Consider the following 12,801-nt stretch of genomic DNA (forward strand, 5'->3'; position numbering starts at 1 on the left):
TGGAGGAGTGATGGAGCAGAGCAGGGCGGTGGCTGAGGAGGAGGGCGGGAGTGGAGGAGTGATGGAGCGGAGCAGGGCGGTGGCTGAGGAGGAGGGCGGGAGTGGAGTAGATGAGGAGAAATGTGAGAGAGGAGCAGAGGGTAGAGAGCGGATAAGAGAGAGGATGAGGAGGGGGGGTGAGAGAGGATGATGAGGAGGAGGGGGTGAGAGAGGAAGAGGGGGTGAGAGAGAAGAACATTGCAGTCACTATTATCTTATACTACTACACTTTTTTTTTTTTACATATACAATTTGTCATATTTATATTTAAAATTGTTGAAATATGCAAGTATTTGGATTATGGCGGGGGGGGGGGGGGCTATTATCACGTAAAAGGTTTGCTCAGCCCTGCGCTAAGCAGCTAAGCGACAGTGGGGGAGACAGGGTTGCAGACCTGGGGGGGGGAGACAGGGTTGCAGACCTGTGGGGGAGACAGGGTTGCAGACCTGGGGGGGAGACAGGGTTGCAGACCTGGGAGGGAGACAGGGTTGCAGACCTGGGGGGGAGACAGAGTTGCAGACCTGGGGGGGAGACAGGGTTGCAGACCTGTGTGAGACAATGTTGCTTTGAATTCCCAGTGATGTTTTGTCCACAATCTGACACTGTCACTTATCTGCCTTTTTCTATATAAAGGTGCAGCCAGTCTTGCTTATAAATTGCTTTAATGACCCTTTCCCACCTAGTAACCCTTTAATTATCTTCAATTTTCACTTGAAAGTCTTTATTTTTTTTATTTTTCTCATATAATGCAAACTGATGGCAGAACTTTCCAAACAGGTCTCTTCCTCGTGTGTACAGACCTTTCCAAACCTCAACGGTCTCTTCCTCTCGTGTACAGAGCTTTCCAGACCTCAAAAGTCTCTTCATATTGACAGAGCTTTCCAAACCTCACAGGTCTCTCCTTCACATGTACAGAGCTTTCCAAACCTCACAGGTCTCTCCTTCACATGTAGAGATGCATGGAGAGCTCTGCACACTCTATTACATCATACATATACTTTTCTCCTCGGCTGCATCCTAACTCCCTCTCTCTGTGATATCATAGTGTGCAGCTGGCTGGACATGTCCATTATATGCAGTGCTCCTGTCGGCTTGTGTTCTTGCAGCTCTGCTAGGCCGTTCTGAACACCGCTTCCTCCATCTCTCTCGCTGGTTCTCTCCCGTCTTACACACACTTATCCCCGCTCCTCCTTCTCTTTCTTCCCAGATATTGATGAGTGCCAAGAGTCCAGTTTCTGCCAGAATGGCGACTGCACCAACACCAGGGGGAGCTATTCATGTATCTGCAAGACGGGGTATCTGCTGGATTCCTCCCGGAGCAGCTGTATCTGTGAGTACTGCTCACTCTTCATACTCTGCCACGTGAGAGGCGTGGCTCAGCTTTCCACATTGGGACAGTGTCAGCAGAGAATGTAGGGTTTCATTTAGGGTAACTCTGCCACTTCAGGATATAGTGAATTAGGCCCTTAGTGAGAAAGAGGGTATGTATCCCTAATGTCTGTGTGGTGAGAGGGTTGTGTCCCTGATGTCTCTGTATTAGGAGGGTGAGGTATGGGTCCCTGATGCCTGTGTATTAGGAGGGGGTGAGAGGTATGTATCCCTGATGTCTGTATTAGGAGTGAGAGGTACCGTGTGTGTCCCTGATGGCTGTATATTTGGAGGATAAGAGAGGTACATGTCCCTGATGCCTGTGTATTAGGAGGAGGTGAGAGGTATGTGTCCTTGATGTCTGTGTATTGGGTGTATGTGAGAGGTAGTTGTCCCTGATATCCATGCTTTAGGACGGGATGACAGGTAGGTGTTCTTGATGTCTGTGTATTAGGAAAATGGAAGAGATATGTGACCCTAATGTCTGTGTATTAGGAGGTGGGGAGAGGCATGTTTCCCTTACTCTATGTCAGTGTATTAGACGGGAATAATAGATGTGTCCCTGGTACGTATATGTCCCTGATGACTGTGTATTAAGAGGAGGTGAGAGGTTTATGTCCCTGATGACATGTGCCTGTCCCTGACATCTGTGTCACTAATATCTCTGCCGTAGGAGGTTACCTGAGGTTCATGTCCCTGATATCTCCACTGATAACAACCTTCTCTCCTCTCAGCCCATCACGTGATCTCAGAAGCCAAAGGGCCCTGTTTCCGAATCCTACGAGACGGTGGCTGCTCCCTCCCCATCCTCCGGAACATCACCAAACAGATCTGCTGCTGCAGCCGGGTGGGGAAGGCCTGGGGCAAAGCCTGTGAGAGGTGCCCGCCTTTTGGGACAGGTAAGGGAGCATTCTGGGAACTTCCGCTGGAACCTCCGATGGGTTCTAGTGACCAGCAAGCCTCAACGCAATGCAACACGTTACACCTCAGCCATGTAACACCTTCTCTGCCAGGGTGTGTCATGTTTACAGATATGTTTCATTGCAAACAGTGCGATAACAAGTATTGTTACATACACACTTTGTTTGCTAGTCTTGTATCAGCCTGCATTATTCTTGTTGTGTTATCACACTGTATGCTCTCCCTGTTGTCCTGCGATGCAGAGAATGCCCGCGCTTTATAACCACACCATAATAAGTCCTGACCCTTTCTGGCCTTGCAGAGGGATTTAAGGAGACGTGTCCTGCCGGGCCCGGGTACCACTACTCGGCCTCCGACCTGCGTATTAACACCCGATTTGTGGGACAGGACCAGGCGAGGGTTCCTGTCCAGCGGCAGCCAGGATCCCGCGACTCTCACCCCCCGACGCCAGCTCCATCCTACCTGGCCGTCACCAGTAAGAGATGAGATACAACCACGTCGCACCCACACGAGCTGTCGCTAGCCTGCTGATCTCCACTCGCTGTTATTTTCTTACTCTCTTGTCCCCCTGTACCATTCTGACCTATTCTCTATATACACGAGCATCTCGCCCAGTTTGCACCGCAAGGACGAATAGCAGAGAAGGACAGCGACATGTTTAATAGGTTAAATGCAGCTGTCTGGCACCTTTTAAGAAGTTCAGGTATTATAAAACCATGGTTTAACCCTGTCAAATGATTATGGTAAACAAAGGCTTTAGAGGCTTTCTATCATCTTTATCTAATTTCGGTGGGCGATCAGACTGTTTGTCAATCCTCAAACGCCAGAGGCAGATTGTTCCTTTTTGTTTGCAAAGTAATTACAAAGTGTTCATTGGTCAAACAGATAAACAGCAGGAGCGAATATGCTGGGATTCAGAGAAAAGCGAAATATGTTTTTTTGGTTCACAAGATACAAATACGTGTAATAGTTACGCGGAAGGTGCTGGAATCTCTGTAAGCAGCCAGTTTACACTGACCCACTGGGTGGGACTGACTTTTACAAGATAACCGTCTGTTTGTCCAGAAAATGCTTCACTTCTTTCCCTTCGTTATACCACTAGGTCAGAGGCGGCCAACTCACAGTCCTCAACGGCTCTCAACAGATCAGGTCTTCAGCATATCCCTGCTTCAGCACAGGTAGCCCAATCTTTGACTGAGCCACTGATTGAGCCACCTGTGCTGGAGCTGGGATATCCTGAAAACCTGTCCTGTTGGAAGCCCGTGAGGAGTGGAGTTGGCCGCCTCTGCACTAGGTGTTTAATCCTCTGTCGCGTTACTCCTGTGATTCTCCGGGTAAAGGAACCCGAAATGAAAGTGTAACTGACACTATCACCACATAGTAATACAATGTTTAAAAAACCTTCATCAGGAGCAGGGTGTCAGGAGGCTAAATATTTTATTTGAGGAATGAAACGTTGGATTCCTAAATAATGATTTAATTGAGACTTTAATGGCGTGGCCACATTTCACTGTTGGGATGTTCCTCCGGGTGGGACTTCTGACGCCCGCGGTGTTGTTTAATAGTGAGACTTGCATCACTCCTTGTACACGAGTGCCTGGCTACTCCTGCCTATTGCACATGTACATTACACTTGGGTAAGTCACACTATTTCACCTGTAGGTCGTTTTGATGTGCCAGAGGAGAGGAGGCAGGACAGACCTCTAATCCCTGGGGAGTCCAGGCCGCCTGTAAGGGCAGAAGAGACAGGTCCAAGGAGGGTACCAGCTGTGGAGGAGAGGGATCAAGGGAGGGTGCAAGTCCCAGACCACAGAGGACCTGCCAGGGTGCCGGTGCCAGCCGAAAGAGGCTCGTCTGCCCTGGACAAGATTTCTCCAACTGCTTCTCCAGCAGCTACAGACACTCGGGTTGTGGCTCCTGCGCCAGGTAAGTGCTCTCCTGCGCCAGGTAAGTGCTCTCAGTCATTTGACTCTACAGAGCTAGAGATGAGAGCCCAAGCTGAGAGAAAGGAGATCCCATGAGAGTCTATGGGACCAAATAACTTCTTGTAGAGGGGGGGTCCCATGAGAGTCTATGGGACCAAATAACTTCTTGTAGAGGGGGGTCCCATGAAAGTCTATGGGACCAAATAACTTCTTGTAGAAGGGGGGTCCCATGAGAGTCTATGGGACCAAATAACTTCTTGTAGAGGGGGGTCCCATGAAAGTCTATGGGACCAAATAACTTCTTGTAGAGGGGGGTCCCATGAAAGTCTATGGGACCAAATAACTTCTTGTAGAGGGGGGTCCCATGAGAGTCTATGGGACCAAATAACTTCTTGTAGAGGGGGGGTCCCATGAGAGTCTATGGGACCAAATAACTTCTTGTAGAGGGGGTCCCATGAAAGTCTATGGGACCAAATAACTTCTTGTAGAGGGGGGTCCCATGAGAGTCTATGGGACCAAATAACTTCTTGTAGAGGGGGGGTCCCATGAACGTCTAGGACATTCCTTGTAAAAACTTCAGAGAGATAATTAGCAAATTATATGTTTATTTTTAAAATGGAGCATCACAGTTTATGTCTTTAATCCCTTGAGTGCCTTGTGCTCAAGGGGTTAGACCGTAAGCTCTTCGGGGCAGAGACAACTTTTCTAATGTTACTTTTATGTCTGAAGCGCTAATTCCCACTATGTGTTATTTATTTATAACATGTGTTACCAGGAAGTAATACACTGAGAGTTACCCCTCGTTTTCACGTATGTCCTGGGCACAGAGTTATAACAATACATGGTTACATTATATTATTATGTCCCGTGTGTTACTGCTGTGAAGCGCTGTGTACATGGATAGTGCTAGATAAATAAAGATATATATTACATTTGTGAGCTAATGGGGATTATTCATTAAACGGTGTTAGTGCTGATTGGGGCACTATTACACGTAGTCTCGCATTGAAGTGAATGGTAGTTTGGGGCACTATTACACGTAGTCTCACATTGAAGTTAGTGCTGATTGGGGCACTATTGCACGTAGTCTCACATTGAAGTTAATGCTGATTGGGGCACTATTACACATAGTCTCACATTGAAGTTAGTGCTGATTGGGGCACTATTACACGTAGTCTCACATTGAAGTTAATGCTGATTGGGGCACTATTACACGTAGTCTCACATTGAAGTTAATGCTGATTGGGGCACTATTACACGTAGTCTCACATTGAAGTTAGTGCTGATTGGGGCACTATTACACATAGTCTCACATTGAAGTTAGTGCTGATTGGGGCACTATTACACGTAGTCTCACATTGAAGTTAATGCTGATTGGGGCACTATTACACGTAGTCTCACATTGAAGTTAATGCTGATTGGGGCACTATTACACGTAGTCTCACATTGAAGTTAGTGCTGATTGGGGCACTATTACACGTAGTCTCACATTGAAGTTAGTGCTGATTGGGGCACTATTACACGTAGTCTCACATTGAAGTTAGTGCTGATTGGGGCACTATTACACGTAGTCTCACATTGAAGTTAGTGCGGATTGGGGCACTATTACACGTAGTCTCACATTGAAGTGAATGGTAGTTTGGGGTACTATTACACGTAGTCTCACATTGAAGTTAGTGCTGATTGGGGCACTATTACACGTAGTCTCACATTGAAGTTAGTGCTGATTGGGGCACTATTACACGTGGTCTCACATTGAAGTTAGTGCTGATTGGGGCACTATTACACGTGGTCTCACATTGAAGTGAATGGTAGTTTGGGGCACTATTACACGTAGTCTCACATTGAAGTTAGTGCTGATTGGGGCACTATTACACGTAGTCTCACATTGAAGTTAGTGCTGATTGGGGCACTATTACACGCAGTCTCACATTGAAGTTAATGCTGATTGGGGCACTATTACACGTAGTCTCACATTGAAGTTAGTGCTGATTGGGGCACTATTACACGCAGTCTCACATTGAAGTTAGTGCTGATTGGGGCACTATTACACGTAGTCTCACATTGAAGTTAATGCTGATTGGGGCACTATTACACGTAGTCTCACATTGAAGTTAGTGCTGATTGGGGCACTATTACACGTAGTCTCACATTGAAGTTAGTGCTGATTGGGGCACTATTACACGTAGTCTCACATTGAAGTTAGTGCTGATTGGGGCACTATTACATGTAGTCTCACATTGAAGTTAATGCTGATTGGGGCACTATTACACGTAGTCTCACATTGAAGTTAGTGCTGATTGGGGCACTATTACACGTAGTCTCACATTGAAGTTAGTGCTGATTGGGGCACTATTACACGTAGTCTCACATTGAAGTTAGTGCTGATTGGGGCACTATTACACGTAGTCTCACATTGAAGTTAGTGCTGATTGGGGCACTATTACACGTAGTCTCACATTGAAGTTAATGCTGATTGGGGCACTATTACACGTAGTCTCACATTGAAGTTAATGCTGATTGGGGCACTATTACACGTAGTCTCACATTGAAGTTAGTGCTGATTGGGGCACTATTACACGTAGTCTCACATTGAAGTTAATGCTGATTGGGGCACTATTACACGTAGTCTCACATTGAAGTTAATGCTGATTGGGGCACTATTACACGTAGTCTCACATTGAAGTTAGTGCTGATTGGGGCACTATTACACGTAGTCTCACATTGAAGTTAATGCTGATTGGGGCACTATTACACGTAGTCTCACATTGAAGTTAATGCTGATTGGGGCACTATTACACGTAGTCTCACATTGAAGTTAGTGCTGATTGGGGCACTATTACACGTAGTCTCACATGGAAGTTAGTGCTGATTGGGGCACTATTACACGTAGTCTCACATTGAAGTTAGTGCTGATTGGGGCACTATTACACGTAGTCTCACATTGAAGTTAATGCTGATTGGGGCACTATTACACGTAGTCTCACATTGAAGTTAATGCTGATTGGGGCACTATTACACGTAGTCTCACATTGAATTTAGTGCTGATTGGGGCACTATTACACGCAGTCTCACATTGAAGTTAGTGCTGATTGGGGCACTATTACACGTAGTCTCACATTGAAGTTAATGCTGATTGGGGCACTATTGCACGTAGTCTCACATTGAAGTTAATGCTGATTGGGGCACTATTACACGTAGTCTCACATTGAAGTTAATGCTGATTGGGGCACTATTACACGTAGTCTCACATTGAAGTTAGTGCTGATTGGGGCACTATTACACGTAGTCTCACATTGAAGTTAGTGCTGATTGGGGCACTATTACACGTAGTCTCACATTGAAGTTAATTCTGATTGGGGCACTATTACACGTAGTCTCACATTGAAGTTAATGCTGATTGGGGCACTATTACACGTGGTCTCACATTGAAGTTAATGCGGATTGGGGCACTATTACACGCAGTCTCACATTGAAGTTAGTGCTGATTGGGGCACTATTACACGTAGTCTCACATTGAAGTTAGTGCTGATTGGGGCCACTATTACACGTAGTCTCACATTGAAGTTAGTGCTGATTGGGGCACTATTACACGTAGTCTCACATTGAAGTTAGTGCTGATTGGGGCACTATTACACGTAGTCTCACATTGAAGTTAATGCTGATTGGGGCACTATTACACGTAGTCTCACATTGAAGTTAGTGCTGATTGGGGCACTATTACACGTAGTCTCACATTGAAGTTAGTGCTGATTGGGGCACTATTACACGCAGTCTCACATTGAAGTTAGTGCTGATTGGGGCACTATTACACGTAGTCTCACATTGAAGTTAATGCTGATTGGGGCACTATTACACGCAGTCTCACATTGAAGTTAATGCTGATTGGGGCACTATTACACGTAGTCTCACATTGAAGTTAGTGCTGATTGGGGCACTATTACACGTAGTCTCACATTGAAGTTAATGCTGATTGGGGCACTATTACACGTAGTCTCACATTGAAGTTAGTGCTGATTGGGGCACTATTACACGTAGTCTCACATTGAAGTTAATGCTGATTGGGGCACTATTACACGTAGTCTCACATTGAAGTTAATGCTGATTGGGGCACTATTACACGTAGTCTCACATTGAAGTTAGTGCTGATTGGGGCACTATTACACGTAGTCTCACATTGAAGTTAGTGCTGATTGGGGCACTATTACACGTAGTCTCACATTGAAGTTAATGCTGATTGGGGCACTATTACACGTAGTCTCACATTGAAGTTAATGCTGATTGGGGCACTATTACACGTGGTCTCACATTGAAGTTAATGCGGATTGGGGCACTATTACACGCAGTCTCACATTGAAGTTAGTGCTGATTGGGGCACTATTACACGTAGTCTCACATTGAAGTTAGTGCTGATTGGGGCACTATTACACGTAGTCTCACATTGAAGTTAGTGCTGATTGGGGCACTATTACACGTAGTCTCACATTGAAGTTAATGCTGATTGGGGCACTATTACACGTAGTCTCACATTGAAGTTAATGCTGATTGGGGCACTATTACACGCAGTCTCACATTGAAGTTAGTGCTGATTGGGGCACTATTACACATAGTCTCACATTGAAGTTAGTGCTGATTGGGGCACTATTACACATAGTTTCACATTGAAGTTAGTGCTGATTGGGGCACTATTACACGTAGTCTCACATTGAAGTTAATGCTGATTGGGGCACTATTACACGTAGTCTCACATTGAAGTTAGTGCTGATTGGGGCACTATTACACGCAGTCTCACATTGAAGTTAGTGCTGATTGGGGCACTATTACACGCAGTCTCACATTGAAGTTAGTGCTGATTGGGGCACTATTACACGTAGTCTCACATTGAAGTTAGTGCTGATTGGGGCACTATTACACGCAGTCTCACATTGAAGTTAGTGCTGATTGGGGCACTATTACACGTAATCCCACATTGAAGTTAATGCTGATTGGGGCACTATTACACGTAGTCTCACATTGAAGTTAGTGCTGATTGGGGCACTATTACACGTAGTCTCACATTGAAGTTAATGCTGATTGGGGCACTATTACACGTAGTCTCACATTGAAGTTAGTGCTGATTGGGGCACTATTACACGTAGTCTCACATTGAAGTTAGTGCTGATTGGGGCACTATTACACATAGTCTCACATTGAAGTTAGTGCTGATTGTGGCACTATTACACATAGTTTCACATTGAAGTTAGTGCTGATTGGGGCACTATTACACGTAGTCTCACATTGAAGTTAGTGCTGATTGGGGCACTATTACACATAGTCTCACATTGAAGTTAGTGCTGATTGGGGCACTATTACACATAGTTTCACATTGAAGTTAGTGCTGATTGGGGCACTATTACACGTAGTCTCACATTGAAGTTAATGCTGATTGGGGCACTATTACACGTAGTCTCACATTGAAGTTAGTGCTGATTGGGGCACTATTACACATAGTTTCACATTGAAGTTAGTGCTGATTGGGGCACTATTACACATAGTCTCACATTGAAGTTAGTGCTGATTGGGGCACTATTACACATAGTTTCACATTGAAGTTAGTGCTGATTGGGGCACTATTACACGTAGTCTCACATTGAAGTTAATGCTGATTGGGGCACTATAACACGCAGTCTCACATTGAAGTTAGTGCTGATTGGGGCACTATTACACATAGTCTCACATTGAAGTTAGTGCTGATTGGGGCACTATTACACATAGTTTCACATTGAAGTTAGTGCTGATTGGGGCACTATTACACATAGTCTCACATTGAAGTTAGTGCTGATTGGGGCACTATTACACATAGTTTCACATTGAAGTTAGTGCTGATTGGGGCACTATTACACGTAGTCTCACATTGAAGTTAATGCTGATTGGGGCACTATTACACGCAGTCTCACATTGAAGTTAGTGCTGATTGGGGCACTATTACACGTAGTCTCACATTGAAGTTAGTGCTGATTGGGGCACTATTACACGTAGTCTCACATTGAAGTTAATGCGGATTGGGGCACTATTACACGTAGTCTCACATTGAAGTTAGTGCTGATTGGGGCACTATTACACGTAGTCTCACATTGAAGTTAGTGCTGATTGGGGCACTATTACACGTAGTCTCACATTGAAGTTAGTGCTGATTGGGGCACTATTACACGTAGTCTCACATTGAAGTTAGTGCTGATTGGGGCACTATTACACGTAGTCTCACATTGAAGTTAATGCTGATTGGGGCACTATTACACGTAGTCTCACATTGAAGTTAGTGCTGATTGGGGCACTATTACACGTAGTCTCACATTGAAGTTAGTGCTGATTGGGGCACTATTACACATAGTTTCACATTGAAGTTAGTGCTGATTGGGGCACTATTACACATAGTCTCACATTGAAGTTAGTGCTGATTGGGGCACTATTACACATAGTTTCACATTGAAGTTAGTGCTGATTGGGGCACTATTACACGCAGTCTCACATTGAAGTTAGTGCTGATTGGGGCACTATTACACGCAGTCTCACATTGAAGTTAATGCTGATAGGGGCACTATTACACGTAGTCTCACATTGAAGTTAGTGCTGATTGTGGCACTATTACACATAGTCTCACATTGAAGTTAGTGCTGATTGGGGCACTATTACACATAGTTTCACATTGAAGTTAGTGCTGATTGGGGCACTATTACACGTAGTCTCACATTGAAGTTAGTGCTGATTGGGGCACTATTACACATAGTCTCACATTGAAGTTAGTGCTGATTGGGGCACTATTACACGCAGTCTCACATTGAAGTTAGTGCTGATTGGGGCACTATTACACATAGTTTCACATTGAAGTTAGTGCTGATTGGGGCACTATTACACGTAGTCTCACATTGAAGTTAATGCTGATTGGGGCACTATTACACGTAGTCTCACATTGAAGTTAGTGCTGATTGGGGCACTATTACACATAGTTTCACATTGAAGTTAGTGCTGATTGGGGCACTATTACACATAGTCTCACATTGAAGTTAGTGCTGATTGGGGCACTATTACACATAGTTTCACATTGAAGTTAGTGCTGATTGGGGCACTATTACACGCAGTCTCACATTGAAGTTAGTGCTGATTGGGGCACTATTACACGCAGTCTCACATTGAAGTTAATGCTGATAGGGGCACTATTACACGTAGTCTCACATTGAAGTTAGTGCTGATTGTGGCACTATTACACATAGTCTCACATTGAAGTTAGTGCTGATTGGGGCACTATTACACATAGTTTCACATTGAAGTTAGTGCTGATTGGGGCACTATTACACATAGTCTCACATTGAAGTTAGTGCTGATTGTGGCACTATTACACATAGTTTCACATTGAAGTTAGTGCTGATTGGGGCACTATTACACGTAGTCTCACATTGAAGTTAGTGCTGATTGGGGCACTATTACACATAGTCTCACATTGAAGTTAGTGCTGATTGGGGCACTATTACACGCAGTCTCACATTGAAGTTAGTGCTGATTGGGGCACTATTACACGTGGTCTCACATTGAAGTTAGTGCTGATTGGGGCACTATTACACGTAGTCTCACATTGAAGTTAGTGCTGATTGGGCACTATTACACGTAGTCTCACATTGAAGTTAGTGCTGATTGGGGCACTATTACACGTGGTCTCACATTGAAGTTAGTGCTGATTGGGGCACTATTACACGCAGTCTCACATTGAAGTTACTGCTGATTGGGGCACTATTACACGTGGTCTCACATTGAAGTTAGTGCTGATTGGGGCACTATTACACGTGGTCTCACATTGAAGTTAGTGCTGATTGGGCACTATTACACGTAGTCTCACATTGAAGTGAATGGTAGTGTGAGTGTCCTCGTGCCCCGGTCGGCTCTGTTGCATTTTGATGAATGAGCCCCTATGTGTTGCTTTGTTTCAGAGTCCAACCTGTGTGAGCTGAATCCTCAGATCTGTGGGCCTGGGCGCTGTGTGCCACGTTCTGGCAGCTATACCTGTGTCTGCAACAACGGGTACTGGCTGAGTACCCAGGGCACGCACTGCATTGGTGAGACCCGACTCCATTCTATCACATGACCCAGTGGTCCCCAAACTTGTTAAGCTTCCTCCACTTTCTAAATCGGGCCGGCCCCAGGCACGCTGGCAGCGGGGCCCCCGAGAAAAAAGTTAAGGGGACTTACCTTGAAGAGCGGCCCTCCTCCGTCAGTGTCGCAGCGGCACGGTGACATGTGATGTCACGTTGTCATGGCAACGCAGCGTCATTTGACGTCAATCACCATGGCAACGTGGCGCTACAGCAGGTGGGCCGGAGAAAGAAAACACCTACCTAGTGAGAAGCGGCCCTGCCGGTCTGAGGGCCCCGCACTCGATCCTCTCCCTCCTTCTGTCGCCGCCGGGATCCAACTCCTGCCTGACTGGGGAGCGAGGAGCTGGAGGAGGGGGGGGGCTGTGCTCCCTTTTCCAGCACGAGCCGACTTGCTCGCCTCCCCCTAAGGCCGGCCCTGCGAA

The 12,801-nt window shown here is 45.6% G+C and overlaps 1 protein-coding gene across 4 annotated transcripts in view; it reads left to right on the forward strand.

The window, feature by feature from the left end:
• Window positions 1-12,801, forward strand: part of LTBP4 (latent transforming growth factor beta binding protein 4) — a 267,101-nt gene that overhangs the window by 193,645 nt on the left and 60,655 nt on the right. For all 4 annotated transcript variants that reach the window (XM_075606993.1, XM_075606992.1, XM_075606994.1 and 1 more), the window contains 5 exons: window positions 1,247-1,369; window positions 2,142-2,306; window positions 2,630-2,803; window positions 3,991-4,254; window positions 12,215-12,340. In XM_075606993.1, the coding sequence (XP_075463108.1) occupies window positions 1,247-1,369; window positions 2,142-2,306; window positions 2,630-2,803; window positions 3,991-4,254; window positions 12,215-12,340 (852 nt within the window). The remainder of the gene's footprint in view (window positions 1-1,246; window positions 1,370-2,141; window positions 2,307-2,629; window positions 2,804-3,990; window positions 4,255-12,214; window positions 12,341-12,801) is intronic.

Source organism: Ascaphus truei, chromosome 7, assembly GCF_040206685.1.
Source record: "Ascaphus truei isolate aAscTru1 chromosome 7, aAscTru1.hap1, whole genome shotgun sequence".
Lineage (NCBI taxonomy): Eukaryota > Metazoa > Chordata > Amphibia > Anura > Ascaphidae > Ascaphus > Ascaphus truei.